The 15,576-nt window shown below is 40.7% G+C and overlaps 1 protein-coding gene across 1 annotated transcript in view; it reads left to right on the top strand.

Moving 5' to 3' along the window:
- The first annotated feature begins 2,668 nt into the window (after positions 1-2,668).
- The window catches only part of IGF1R (insulin like growth factor 1 receptor), a 110,796-nt gene continuing 97,888 nt past the window's right edge, over positions 2,669-15,576 (top strand). The window contains exon 1 of the mRNA XM_072148582.1: positions 2,669-3,508. Within this exon, the coding sequence (XP_072004683.1) occupies positions 3,400-3,508 (109 nt within the window). The 5' untranslated portion in view covers positions 2,669-3,399. The remainder of the gene's footprint in view (positions 3,509-15,576) is intronic.

Here is a 15,576-nt window from a genome sequence, read left to right as displayed (position 1 = left end):
ACTATAAGATGTGAGGACTAGTGATGATAGTACTATAAGATGTGAGGACTAGTGATGATAGTACTATAAGATGTGAGGAGTAGTAGTGATGATAGTACTATAAGATGTGAGGAGTAGTAGTGATGATAGTACTATAAGATGTGAGGAGTAGTAGTGATGATAGTACTATAAGATGTGGGGAGTAGTAGTGATAATATTACTATAAGATGTGAGCAATAGTAGTGATGATAGTACTATAAGATGTGAGGAGTAGTAGTGATGATAGTACTATAAGATGTGAGGAGTAGTAGTGACGATGGTAGTATAAGATGTGAGCAGTAGTAGTGATGATATTACTATAAGATGTGAGGAGTAGTAGTGATGATAGTACTATAAGATGTGAGGAGTAGTAGTGACGATGGTAGTATAAGATGTGAGCAGTAGTAGTGATGATATTACTATAAGATGTGAGGAGTAGTAGTGATGATAGTACTATAAGATGTGAGGAGTAGTAGTGACGATGGTAGTATAAGATGTGAGGAATAGTAGGGACGATGGTAGTATAAGATGTGAGCAGTAGTAGTGATGATAGTACTATAAGATGTGAGCAGTAGTAGTGATGATAGTACTATAAGATGTGAGGACTAGTGATGATAGTACTATAAGATGTGAGGAGTAGTAGCGATGATAGTACTATAAGATGTGAGGAGTAGTAGTGATGATAGTACTATAAGATGTGAGCAGTAGTAGTGATGATAGTAATGTAAGATGTGAGGAGTAGTAGTGATGATAGTACTATAAGATGTGGGGAGTAGTAGTGATGATAGTACTATAAGATGTGAGCAGTAGTAGTGATGATGCACTATAAGATGTGGGCAGTATTAGTGATGATTTACTATAAGATGTGAGGAGTAGTAGTGACGATAGTAGTATAAGATGTTAGGAGTAGTAGTAGTGATGATAGTACTATAAGATGTGAGCAGTAGTAGTAGTGACGATGGTAGTATAAGATGTGAGCAGTAGTAGTGATGATAGTACTATAAGATGTGAGCAGTAGTAGTGATGATATTACTATAAGATATGAGTAGTAGTAGTGATGATAGTACTATAAGATGTGAGGAGTAGTAGTGATGATAGTACTATAAGATGTGAGGAGTAGTAGTGATGATAGTACTATAAGATGTGAGCAGTAGTAGTGATGACAGTACTATAAGATGTGGGGAGTAGTAGTGATGATATTATTATAAGATGTGAGCAGTAGTAGTGATGACAGTACTATAAGATGTGGGGAGTAGTAGTGATGATATTACTATAAGATGTGAGCAGTAGTAGTGATGATAGTACTATAAGATGTGAGCAGTAGTAGTGATGATAGTACTATAAGATGTGAGGAGTAGTAGTGATGATATTACTATAAGATGTGAGGAGTAGTAGTGATGATAGTACTATAAGATGTGAGCAGTAGTAGTGATGATAGTACTATAAGATGTGAGGAGTAGTAGTGATGATATTACTATAAGATGTGAGCAGTAGTAGTGATGATAGTACTATAAGATGTGAGGAGTAGTAGTGATGATAGTACTATAAGATGTGAGGAGTAGTAGTGATGATAGTAGTATAAGATGTGAGGAGTAGTAGTGATGATGCACTATAAGGCTATATTCACACTGCCGTTGCCCGCCCGTACCGTACCGTAGCGGGCAACGGCAGTGTACGGGGAGAGGAGGAGGAGGTGAGCGCAACTCACCCCCGCCCCTCTCCATAGCAACCTATGGCGCACGGCCCCGTACTACGGGTAAAGATAGGACAGGTCCTATCTTTTTCCCGGGTACGGAACGGTACGGTGCCGCACGTGTGCTGCATCGTACCGCTCCCGTAGGGTGCCGTGCGCCCATAGGAGTGTATGGGGGACGTATATCGGCCGTATATACGTCGGCCGTATATACGTCCCCCATACGTTCGTGTGAATGTAGCCTAAGATGTGAGCAGTAGTAGTGATGACAGTACTACAAGATGTGGGGAGTAGTAGTGATGATAGTACTATAAGATGTGAGGAGTAGTAGTGATGATAGTACTATAAGATGTGAGGAGTAGTAGTGATGATAGTACTATAAGATGTGAGGAGTAGTAGTGATGATGCACTATAAGATGTGAGCAGTAGTAGTGATGATGCACTATAAGATGTGAGGAGTAGTAGTGATGATAGTACTATAAGATGTGAGGAGTAGTAGTGATGATAGTACTATAAGATGTGAGGAGTAGTAGTGATGATGCACTATAAGATGTGAGCAGTAGTAGTGATGATGCACTATAAGATGTGGGGAGTAGTAGTGATGATAGTACTATAAGATGTGAGCAGTAGTAGTGATGATATTACTATAAGATATGAGTAGTAGTAGTGACGATGGTAGTATAAGATGTGAGGAGTAGTAGTGATGATAGTACTATAAGATGTGAGGAGTAGTAGTGATGATAGTACTATAAGATGTGAGCAGTAGTAGTGATGACAGTACTATAAGATGTGGGGAGTAGTAGTGATGATATTACTATAAGATGTGAGCAGTAGTAGTGATGATGCACTATAAGATGTGGGGAGTAGTAGTGATGATATTACTATAAGATGTGAGCAGTAGTAGTGTTGCTGGTGATGTTGCTCCTCCCGGCGCTGCTCCAGTCCGTGTTTTGCAGGCGGCCGCTCAGTGTGTATGTGAGTCTATGTGAGTGTGCGGTGTCTCAGCCTCTTGTTTACAGCATTAACGTCACATAGACGAGGCAGCGGAGAGGGATCACACAATGAGAGCGCCGCAGCCGGACACCCGCCGCACACCGAGCCCGCTGACTGACTGACCGCCTGGCCCCGCGCACCGTCTACTGTGACCTTCAGCGGCCGGGAGTGAGAGGCCGGCGGCGGCGGAGGAGGGGGACACTTCCATTCATTGGTCCCGCAGCGGCCTCCTGCGGGCTGAGCTCCGGGAGTCAGGCGGGTGACATGGAGGCGGAGGACTCGGAGCTGCTGCTGCCGTGCACTGCGGGTGTCTGCTGCGTGCTCCTCACGTCTGAGCGGCGGCGGCGCTGACCCGGAGCTACACCCGGCTACTACTACTATCACTACTACTACTACACCCCGGAGACACCCGCGGGCGCCTGCGTCACGTGACTGCGCCCCGTCTATCACAGGGGAAGGTATTTGGGGTCGTAACCTCCAGGGTCGGGCTGTTCGGTGTCATCCCGGGGTTGAACCTAAAAAAACCAAGCCCCCACACTTTCCCGGGGGGACCGGGGCAAGGTCACGGAGCGCGGCCGGTATCGCTCCCCGGGCGGGCGGGTCAGTGCGTGTGTGTGGGCTCCGGCCGCCATCTTTCTCCCGGGCACTTTGGGGCTGCTGTTAATGTGATCGGAGGATCCTCGTCTTGTGTGGACATGAAGGCCGGATCGGGCTGGGGGGCTCCGGCCTGGATATCGGGGGTCCCCCTGCTCCTGCTGCTTCTCCTGTGCCCGGGCCTCTGCCTGGGGTCCCTGGGTGGGAAAGGTGAGTGTCTGCCCTCTGTCTGCTCTGCTGCCCCGCATACACGTGGAGGGGATGCCCTGACAATGCTCAGCTGCCACAAGTGGCTCTAGGGAACTACAACCCCCAGCATTGCCTGTGTTGTGCCCACCTGAGGTTGTGTCAGGTTGCCCACAGATGTGCCCAGCCTTGTAATAATATGGTATAGCAGCATCCTATAGGGCCTCCTATCATGTGCCCATCTGCATGAGATGTGGGTGCTGGTACCGGTCCATTGGCATTGTGACACCAGTCTGTACAGCTGGGTGTTATGTCTGCCTATATGTAATTTATGGCATAGGTGTGACATCTGTACATCCAGGTCATGTGACCGCTACCTGCGTACACATGTAATAATGCCGCCATATAGTGGTCGTATTCTGTATACCTGACAGTGGTCCCTGGTTATAATCTATTACTTCATCTCCGGCTAGATGTTTGTATCTACAACATGGATGTGGTGGTTGCTATAATAACACATGGATCCTGGCTGTCTGATAACCTCATACTTGGCTATTAAATCTGAGCTGTCTGATTACTATGTCATTCGAATCCCTCTGTTGTTCTCTGTTATCAGCCATCACTAAGTGTTGGGGTCTACAGGGGAATAATCACCTACTGTACATATGATGCTGTCACCTCTCTTATAGGTCCTATTTCTATCCATATGATATGACTAGTTGTGTGGACAAGGAGTGACCATGGGTAGGAATTGTATTTTTAGGGCACATTGATACAGCATCTGTGTTATCAGACTGGTATAATGTGCCCCCCATATATATCTCATGACTTTAGTTAGGTAAGATGGGCACACGCTGCCAGCGATCAGAACTATAGGGGATGTAATTCCTTTACTTTCCTGGACCATGTGGACTCTGCCCTATAGATGATCTCTGCACATGGCGGTGTATACAGCCCTGGTGTAATATAGAGATCTCTGCTCATGGCTATGTATATAGAGCTATGCTCATGGTGCTGTATACAGCCTTGGTGTAGTATATAGATTTCTGCTTATGGTGGTGTATACAGATCTATGCTCATGGTGGTGTATACAGGCTTGCTCTAGTTTACAGATCTATGCTCATCGCTATGTGTACAGCCTTGGTGTATTATATAGATTTCTGCTCATGGTGGTGTATATAGGCTTGCTGTAGTATATAGATTTCTGTTCATGGTGGTGTATATAGGCTTGCTGTAGTATATAGATCTATGCTTATGGTGGTGTATATGGTCTTTCCGTAGTATATAGATCTCTGCTCATCGCGATGTATACAGCCTTGGTGTAGTATATAGATTTCTGCTCATGGTGGTGTATACAGATCTATGCTCGTGGTGGTGTATATAGGCTTGCTGTAGTATATAGATCTATGCTTATGGTGGTGTATACAGCCTTGCTGTAGTATGTATATCTATGTTCACGGTGGTGTATACAGCCTTGCTGTAGTATGTACCGTATATCTATGTTCACGGTGGTGTATACAGCCTTGCTGTAGTATGTACCGTATATCTATGTTCATGGTGGTGTATACAGCCTTGCTGTAGTATGTACCGTATATCTATGTTCATGGTGGTGTATACAGCCTTGCTGTAGTATGTACCGTATATCTATGTTCATGGTGGTGTATACAGCCTTGCTGTAGTATGTACCGTATATCTATGTTCATGGTGGTGTATACAGCCTTGCTGTAGTATGTACCGTATATCTATGTTCATGGTGGTGTATACAGCCTTGCTGTAGTATGTATATCTATGTTCATGGTGGTGTATACAGCCTTGCTGTAGTATGTATATCTATGTTCATGGTGGTGTATACAGCCTTGCTGTAGTATATAGATCTCTGCTCATAGTGTTGTATACAGCCCATGTTATTTACAGATCTGTGTTCATGACTGTATACAGCCTTGTTTCAGCACCACATAGTGTATTCTCTGTGTATCCTCTGCTTACAGATAAGGTGAGTCCAGTTATGAAAGATCTCGGCTGTGATGTCTTATGTAAGGTACCACAATCTGTGTAAACAGGCGCCTGTGCGCGCTCTGCTCGGCCTCCCATGGACCAGACACATGGGCCTCTAGGCCTTCCAGTCTGCTCCACTATTATCCGGGGATACAGACTTGTTTACATTCATGCTGGAAGTTTGCTCCAAGCTCCATGATTTTGCTTCAGATCCCCCTCCCCCAGTTATCTTGTCCTTGTGCTCGGTTCCTTATTCACCATGTAATGGATTTTGATATCATCCCGTTCCCGTCTTCTTTCCAGGTTACAATACTGTGATCTCTCCTGCTATGTTTTGTGCCCAACTTTGGACCTGTTCTTTATCAGTGTTGTCTTAAGTTTGCAATGGCACCAGGTTACTTGGGGTGACCCCATAATTCAGTGGGGTCACCCTGGAATCATTGGGGATGATTAGATTCTGATTAAAATCTGTTATGTCTGATGTTTATTGACATCATTATTAACCTCGTCATAAAAGGGGTTTTTTTTGTGTGTAAAAGTGTAGCTTAGGGCAGGTAATGTTATACAATAATTTAAAAAAATCCCCAAAAATCATAACTCTGTCCCTTTCATGCCCGTTTCCCCAAGTGACCACCAAAGCCAGTGATTGGATGCCGTGATCACATGGGATGGTCTTGAACATAATCACTGCAGCGACTAGAATAGCAGGGGGGAGGAAGAGCTGGGGTTTTATTTTGTACAAAAAATTTTTAGCTGTAGGTTCTTGAAAAACTGCTTTAAAACATTGACCAAAAATTTTTGGATTTGAAAAGCAAGGGAGAAAAAAAAATTCTCAGTGAATTGTATTGATCTTGTGGGATATCTTTCTGTGTGTGACACCTTATTACGTTTGTAAAGATATTGAATTATTGGGTGATTAAATGATTGACGTCTGTATATATGTATATAGCTCGGTGTGATTCTATATAGATATGTGGATGTGATGTACCATAAGCAGCGCCGGGTATTGAGGCCATTCATAGTGACTGTATTACTATACTCATCAAGTGCTCTGTCAACATGGAACAGAAGTCACCACTGTATACAATGGCCGTTCTATTATTTGTCAGGGAGGGTGAAAGACAGGCCGGTACTATATACAGTAGTCCAGGATTAACTGTGACGGAGCGCCAGCGTTCTGGTTTCAGCCTTGTGTCTGGGGATTATACTGATATGGTTGCTTTCCCATGTTTACCCACGGTAGACGCTTAGGATTGCTACCTGTGTGTTTACGGACAATTGTGAGCCTGGCGGCGGAGGGGTTAATGGTATTTTTCTCCTCGCTGTTATTTTTAGTCGGCTAGGAAATGAAGCATCTCTGCGTAGATCTACAGATAGGGGCTTTGTTTTGTGGGGTCACATAGCCGTCTTCTGTCTGCAAAATAATAGGAATCTTAGAATTGTCCACCCCCCCTAACAAAACATATGATTGTTTTGTGATTTGAGGGTATTCCATTCTACCCCCCCTTGTCTGCTCTGGTGCCTCCTTGGTTTGATTTATAAAGATCCTTTGTGTTAGAGACCTGATGCTTTCATCATTGGGGGGGAGTGGCGTGCGACCGGTGGTCCTGGCTTACCCTGTACTACGCACTTACTACCTCCTTGTTTACAAGCTTTAACTAGTCCTCAAAGAGGCGAGGAGTGGGAGGGCGCAGACTTGAGGATTGTTTTTCATAGCTCTGTACTGGGGGCTGAATTTCCTAAGAGCCATGGCTTTTATTTGATAGGATTTCCATACAATTTATAGACTCAACAGGTGGAGAGTCTGCTGAACAATATATACGTTCTAGCTACAAATATCGCAGAAATATGCCTAGATCTTGCAGTCAAAATCAGATCTTACAGACCATATGGGTTTTACGTTGTTTTTTTTATTAGTATTATTGGTTTGCAACTGCAGAAAATGTAAAACTAAATAAGAAGTTATAACATATTTTTTATACATTAGTATCTCTTGTAGAGCTATACATTTTCTTGCATTTTGTATAAGTTTTTATTTCTCATCACAAAGTCCTGGTGTTGTGCAATGATCGCCTTTCCATAACTACGCATCCTGAGAATTTAGTGACTGAACAGCAATCCCTTAGAAAATAGTATCTTTTCTGTCTCTCATCACCAGATGTAATAAACCTCTTTTTCTTGTGTGTCTCTGCATTGCTTTCATGCATGTTCTGGCTTGTAAACATTTTAACATAGTTTCCAGTCCATATGTAAGGATTGAAAATGTCCCATTTACTGGTAAACAGATTTTTTTTTTAATATAATACATTGGTGCTTTTGTTTTTTGACCCCTTTTGGTTGCTGTTCACTGGTAGCAAAAAATTAATTTTTTTTTCTTCTATTTTTCCTCTATTTAAGAGTCTTTTAATTCTTCCTGCAGTCATCTATTTTATCATTTTACCTCCTAGTCCCATTTGGAATACAAGCTTTGATCTTTCATCATTTGTTGGTTACTCTTTTACTAGATGGTAAATTTTAGCTTTTTTATTGTCATTGTTTTTTTATTTTTAATTGGGTTCATCCCCAATACTTAGTTTTGTTTATTAGGACTTCATACCAATAATACAATGTGAAGAGCTGGTGACTGAGTTCACGTACCGATGTCATGTATGTTCTAGAAGTTCTGACTTTTGTTTTAGATTCTTTAATTTAATCTTTGTGTCTCTTGTAGGGGAACTGGGCGTTGGAAATAGTATTTTTTGTTAATATAACTTTTTTATTGATAATTTTAAAGCAAATAAAAAGTTTTATATATGAAATTTTAAACTAATTTCTTCATATTTATTTGCTTTTTGGTTCCAAAACAAAGTTGATATTTAGTATTTGACCAGTGTCTGCCTGATAAATATACATCTGAAGGACAGAGGGTCAAGAACAGCTTTTTGTCAAGTTTAGTCCTAATGGCAGTGTTTTGGGGCTACAATTGTCAGTGATGTTAGTTAGTCTCTTGTAACTGTATACAACAAAAATATATTCCTATTAGGACAATGTTATCTTATGAGTTTCCTGAAGATTCATGGCAAAATTGCCAATATCTTGCTTGTTTTTGTGTGAAAATCCCCCATGATCTTATCCTTATGTCTTAGTTACTGTACAGACCTGAAATGTAGAATTGTGACGTAAAAACACAAATTTTGTGCTGGTTATTAAACTTTAAACGATTGGTTATTGTCTTTATCATAGAGATGGGAACGAACAAGGATTTGAGGTTGGGGAAAAAAGCAAATCTTCTGCTAACTGGATCTATATATTGTTTTTCTTACATGAATTAGAATTTTACTGATAATATAAATGTTTTAAAGCTTCTTGATGGCTTGTCCGCTACTCGGTTGATGTAGCTATGTAAAATTACTTTACATTTTGACTTTCTATCCCTAGATATCATGTTCTGTTGGTTTCCTTTGGTACTTTTATGTATTTAATAGTTGTAGTTCATATTATGAGTATGTTGTGAATTCAGACTTTATAACATTGGTTTTTTTTTTTTGTTTTTGTTTTTTTTTTTATACCAGACATAACATTGTTACATTCAATGAACATTTTTAATTAAAAAAACCCAAAAAACTATTTGTAACTTTTGTAGAAACCATTATAGCTGAACTGTCAGAATATTTCAAGATTTTTATTATCCTATTATATAGTAGGGCTAGACTTCAGGTTATAGCTAAAAATCAACAATTCGAGTATAAAATGTCATATCTGGATATGTGACATTCCCTATCCCATATCTATTTGGGGTAAAACACTTACTACACAAAACAATTGTAGCATAAACTTGCATGTCTTTTGGTAATAATGATTACAGATTTGATCTCCAATCTCACATTTTTCAGCAGAAAAAAGATCACATATTTAATTTAAATATTCCTTCTCCTCATGTTTTCCCAACGCCAACATAAACATAGTATATTGCAATATAGTCTAATATGTGAGAGCAATAGAACCGTGTGGATTATAGTAATTGGAGGACGTGGATTTTTCACGTGTCCTTCCAGTTTAGGGCTGTAACCTTCCTATTTTGTTAAGACAGATATCAGGATGTATTCCGCAATCGGTAGTTTTCCTATTGATCTTAGAATACCTAATGGATGGTCGGATAGTAGGAAACCATCTATCAAACCCACTACCTTATGCCAGTGGTGTCAATCAGAGAGTTTGCGTCATGTCCACCTGATATTGTATAGAAATAAATTACTGCATGTTTATCTCTCTTGATAGATATACATTTATATATTTTTACGGGTCGCCCTCAGTGACAGATTATGTAGAATTTAGTTACTTTTCAAAATTTTGAGGCTGGTTGCTTCTAAATGTTGCCTAATGTTTTAAATGTACCATTCATCTGTATACCGAAAATTGACATTTGTGTAGATAATGCAAATATCTTTGCCTTTTTTGTTCTCAAATGCAAAATTGAGTAAAGATAAAAACAGAGGGTCTATTTTAGTGGATTGTATCATCTGACTTTTATTTGTATATGTCCCCCCCAAGATCTGTAATGCGCTCTGCTATATGTTGGTGCAGAGAGTGGGTTAAAGTCCTTGTTACATGGGCAATGATTGAGCAAAAATTTTTCTGCTTATTGTAAGAAGGGAATCGGTCAGATGTCATGACATTCTCTGTATTAAGAACATCTCTCCATATAAATGGGGGGAAGAGCTGCTGAAAATATTGTGTGGGGTCCAGACCGGACATTGATATAACGTGTATGGCCAATATTACTCTCTGCCATTATTGTTTTAGTTTCGGCAAGGGGTTCACATACATTACATATAAACAAGAGCAAGCGACCCAAAACTAGACTGAAATGGCACCAGTGGATGGAGGACCCGGTCTGTGAGCTCTCGCAATCTATAGGTCATCCTTTTGTATACCATGGACTATAGGTCCTTTTGTCATTATTAATAATATGTTCCTTAGTTTAGGGTAATTGAGTAGATCTTTAGCAGTATGCAGGTGGCTATATAAGGTAAGGGTAGGGGGTATAAAATGGGGGCGCTATATCTCAGAGCCAGGTAAATCAGGGAGTCTAGTGGTCAGTATATCTGTGAGATTGACACTAGGAGCTATTTTTATCAAGTTATATTGGACTTGTTTCCTAGCTGCCATAAGTGTGATGTAGGCTCCTAGATTGATGTGTCTGGCTCTCAAAATTTTTACTGATTCATACACCCCAACATTTTGCTGATTTGGAGTCGGTGACTGTAGTCCTCTTCCTCATTGAGTATGTTCTTTGCATAGTTGGCATAGGCTATTGCTTGTCCACTAAAGGCCACTTCACGTCTGCATTATTTTACTTTGTTTTAGCCAACGATAACTGAGAGATAACTGCAGAGATTTGCCCCTGTCCTGTGTCCGTCCACTCCTGGTTTTTGTATAGGATATCTGATATCTGAGATTGGACTCTTCTCCTTTGAGGACAATGCCTGTGCCTTGCTGTTAGGTGCTCTGGATCTCTTGGGGGGTTAATGATCTGCGTTTAAAGCACCCCGCGTTTCTCAATGAGTCTACTTGAATACAGAGACTAAGGGAAAATCCCATGTGACGTGACCCTAATGATGACCGTCTATCCGATATTTTTTTTTCTGCTTAATTGACAAGGTCCTGGCTGCCCGGATAGCGGTGGCTGGCCGTGCCCCTGCAGTCTGGATTTGAGAAATCTTTGTGCTGTAAGTTCCCCTACACTATAGCCTGTGCCTCCAGCCAGCTGTGCTCTGCAGTGCTCCACGCGCTCCTTATCTGCAGTATTCTCCTTCAGCTGGATTTTTTATTTAATGTTTTCAGAGCTGCATTAAATTATTTCAGAAGTCTGTGTGGATTTTTTTGGATCCTGATCTGGGATTTTACACATGTTTGGTTAGCGAGGAATCCTTTGTTTGGTATGTGTGCTCTTTTCCAAAAAAAAACAAAAAAAACAGCAGATTTTTTTTTTTTAAATCTTAAAAAGAGGCGTTGGCTTTGAGGATACTGCAGATATACAGTACAGTAGACCTGTCTCTACCCATATGTGTGGATAGATATGTATGGTGTGTTATAGTGGTTTTTTTTTTTTTTAAGCAGATATTTTTGGCTGTCCGCCCTCTCTCTCGCTCGGTCATAGCAGTCGTCTGGCCACATGTACTGCAGGGTTATGCTGCAATATTGACATCATTTAACTTTAATGTTTTTTCTACAACTGGAATGCCGAGAGTCTCCCAGTAAGAGGAAGGTTTGCCCTAAAATGACTTCTGCAGATTTTTTTTTTTTCTAAAGATTTCCGCCTCGAGATTTGTTTTGCTTGGGGAGAAGTTTCTCTAGAGGGAAGACTATATATCTCTGCTTTGTCGCAGAAGGAGATTCCTCTAGCGCTGTATCCAGCATGGGAGCCCTGCATAATGTATTACCTGCATGTTCAGATACCATATTGTTCATAGTGTGAACTCGATGTGTCTCTTGTGGTTTTATATCCACTTTGTGTATCAACTTTTCCCCCTTTGTTAAATAGTTTGTGAATCTTTTGATCTTTTGTAAATTCCCACGGGTTTTGCCTTGGATGTTGTTTTTGTTACAGCATTTGTATAATTGCCACAACCCGTGATAATTTATATAGCACCACCATATTTAGCGGAGCTGTACAAAGATTATCACCTATTAATCTATACTGTCTCTATCAATGGGACCATCTGCTCAGCAATTTCCTTTAGAAGTTGAATGAAATAAAATTTGCCAGCAAGTGTGAATTTGCTCATGCCTGGAAGGGGTTTTTCTTCCTTTATTTATTTTTTTTTTTTTCTTCCCTCTCCTCCTTAGGAGGAGCTTCTGGACTTGTCCCACTAGGGATCAGTAGTTACATACATATTGCACAAACCAGCATGACTATTAAGGCCATTAATATGTGACCTCTTTGGGAAACCCCCAGGCCAGGTTATACAAAAGAAGACCCCTCCTTTAAACCAGCTGTTCACATGAAGGCCCCCTGGTGCTCATGAATTGGGAATTGGCTATATAAACAATGGCATGAATGGGCTATATAAACAATGGATTGCAATGGTCTGGGGCCATTGGGTGGATGCAGATCTATCACTTAGCTGATAAATGATTTCCCTTCTGGGCAGACCATGAGCTCCTCACATGTAAACATGGACGTCCCTGTGTGCAGGTAAATAACATGGTCTGGTGTGGTACTGACCTCTGCACATCGGTCTGTGTATGGCTGCCTTGGGATGTTCTCCTGTCCAGGATTTTGTTTTATACATTTATTTCCTGCACCAACACTGTGTGCAGATATCATTTCCCTATTACTTGCACACTAGGATGTGTGGTCTTTCCGTCATGGAGGAGGATCTGCCGGGACCACCAGGGACTTGGCAGGCTGATGTGTGTAAACAAGCTCCCTGGTTCCCAACGGCACACAATATACTGACGGCGTGTTCACATCTAATCTACAATGTATTATTTACCGTACTAGCCTCTTTACATGTTGAGGGGAAACATTAAAGTAATAATCTAGGAGTACTAGAAAACCCCGTGCTCTGTACAATTCTCCTGTAACCTGTTTACCAGCCAGCTCATGGCGTCCGTGGGTTTATTAGGGGAGATTGATATTTATAGATTTAATCTAATAACAAATACTATTATTATTTATAGAGCACCACTAATTCTATGGTGTTGAACAATCAGGAAGGGGTTCACATATATTACATTAATGATGCGAGTACAAATATAAGAATATAGTGATCAGGACACATTTTGATAGAGGGAGAGTGTGGGAGATGCACGGGAGAAGTCGTGGATGCGGTTGTGAGAAGAGCGGATGGTTAAAGAGCGAAGCTGAAGGATATTACATGTGGGACGGTATTGGCTTACGAGTTCAGACATATATGAAGGGGACAGGTTGTGGTCGGCTTTGTATGTCATGGTTAGTATTTTAAATTGAATTTGTTGTACAATGGGGAACCAGTGAAGAGTTGAGAAGCCAGGAGACAGCAGAGTTTTGGATGGATTGAAGGGATGTTAGAGAGTTAGCTTGGAGACCACAGAGAAGTATGTTGCAGTAGCCCAAGGGGGAGATAAGGGCATGGACTAGTAATTTTGTAGACTCTGCATTGAGGAAGGGTCGGATGCGAGATATGATCTTGAGATGGAGGCGGCAGGTTTTAGTTAGGGCCTGGATGTGAGGCTTAAAGGTTAAGATCGAGTCAAAGGTGACTCCAAGGCAGCGGACTTTAGGGATCGGAGAGAGTGTGGAGCCATGAATTGTGACGGTTAGGTCTGAAGAGGAGGGATGTGTTGGCTGGAGGAAAGATTATGACTTCTGTTATGTTCATGTTGATAGTAAAGGAGAAGTGAAGATGGAAGATATGGCTGATTCTGGCTAGAAGAGAGGACATATTTGCACCAGAAATATAGATTTGTGTGTCATCTGCATAGGGGTGGTGGGTCATTCGAGATCTTGGTCACAGTCTCAGTGGAGTGATTGGGTTGAAAACCAGATTGTAGTTTGTCAAGGAGCAAGTTGGACAAAGGATGGAAGATGGTTCTAGATGGATGTGGTGTTCCAGGATTTTTGAAGCAAATGGCAGTAGTGAAATAAGGCGATTAGTTGAGTGGAGTAGATGGGTCCAGAGATGGCTTCTTTAGGAAGGGTGTGACAGTCGTGTATTTACAGGGAGATGGGACAATACCAGTGGATACAGCAATGGTACAGGTTAAAGAAATGAGATGGTTAAATTTTATAGGTTGTTGAAAATAGTTTGAGCAGTCTAGATGAAGTATATATTGACTTAATGTGATTGGATTAATCTGTTCTAGTTAGTTACTATTTTATCTGTACGCACTCGGTATTTATTTTCTTTTCTAATACCTGCAAGTGCATTGTACTTTATAGGTTAAAAACCTGAAATATTACAAACACATATTAATTAAATGAGATATAGATATATATCTATATAGATGAGACATAGATATATATCTATCTCATGAAATTAATGTATTTGTAATATTTCTGTTGTTTAACCTATAAAGTATTATGCACTTGCAGTTATCAGAAAATAAATATAATTTATATGATAAAATATACTTATTTATTACTATTTATAATTATATTTTATAATATATATTTTTAATAAAGATGTATAATCATTACATATATAATAGATAATTATTATAAATGTATATATCGCATTAATATTCTGTGGCACTTTACAGATCATGGAGGACATATACAAACATAATAAGACATATTACAGTGTAATAAAATGAGAAAATATATTTCTATGTATATTATAACTATTGATAAAAAGACTTCTCAAAACTTTTCCTTTCTATTACGTATGATAATTACGGCTTTATTCTCATTTTCTCCCGTCCAATAGCTGCACTGCGTGTATATTATCACGTGATCCATTGCAGCCACGTTGTAGTATTTCGAGGTTTGCATGGATTTCATTAGAGCAGATGTCTGAATTGTGACGCTTTTCTTCCGATCTGCTAACATTTATTGTTCTGCTTGGTCGGATTTGACAATGACAAAGTGTTTTTCAACTGGAAGACTTGAAGCCAAAGGGTTATTTCCTCCACCATCCTCTTCCTCCTCTCCCCCACTCAGAAAATAATGCAAAATCCTGGAATTCCTGACATTCCTGAAAGGGTCTGGAAGAAAGGACTGTACTGACCCCCCTTCATGATCCACCCCCCACCCTCATTCATAGACTGCACTCTGGATTTGTTGTATCTGACGTCTGATTGGCCGCTCCACATAAAAGCTTCCATTGAAGAAGCTGAGGGAAAGAATGGGCAGAACTTCCGGTGACTTCAGTCTGAGGTCAACCTCCGCCTATAGCGGCAGTGGGGAGACTGGCTTACCAGCAGCACGAGAGACCTTATACACTCCAGGGATGTATATAAATAGATATTGTGTGAAGTCTATGCACCATGGATCTGCTTGGTTGTAGCCGGGCTCAGTCTGTGATTTCTATCTATAATCATATATATAATTTGTGCATGTATAAGTTCTATATACATTTACATGCAACCTCCTAAGTGGTTATGGTTGTGATGTGTTGTTAAAAGCATGGCAC

Source organism: Engystomops pustulosus, chromosome 4 (genome assembly GCF_040894005.1).
Source record: "Engystomops pustulosus chromosome 4, aEngPut4.maternal, whole genome shotgun sequence".
Lineage (NCBI taxonomy): Eukaryota > Metazoa > Chordata > Amphibia > Anura > Leptodactylidae > Engystomops > Engystomops pustulosus.
The sequence above is the reverse complement of the archived record's forward strand: the minus strand, read 5'-3'. Positions and strand labels throughout refer to the sequence as shown.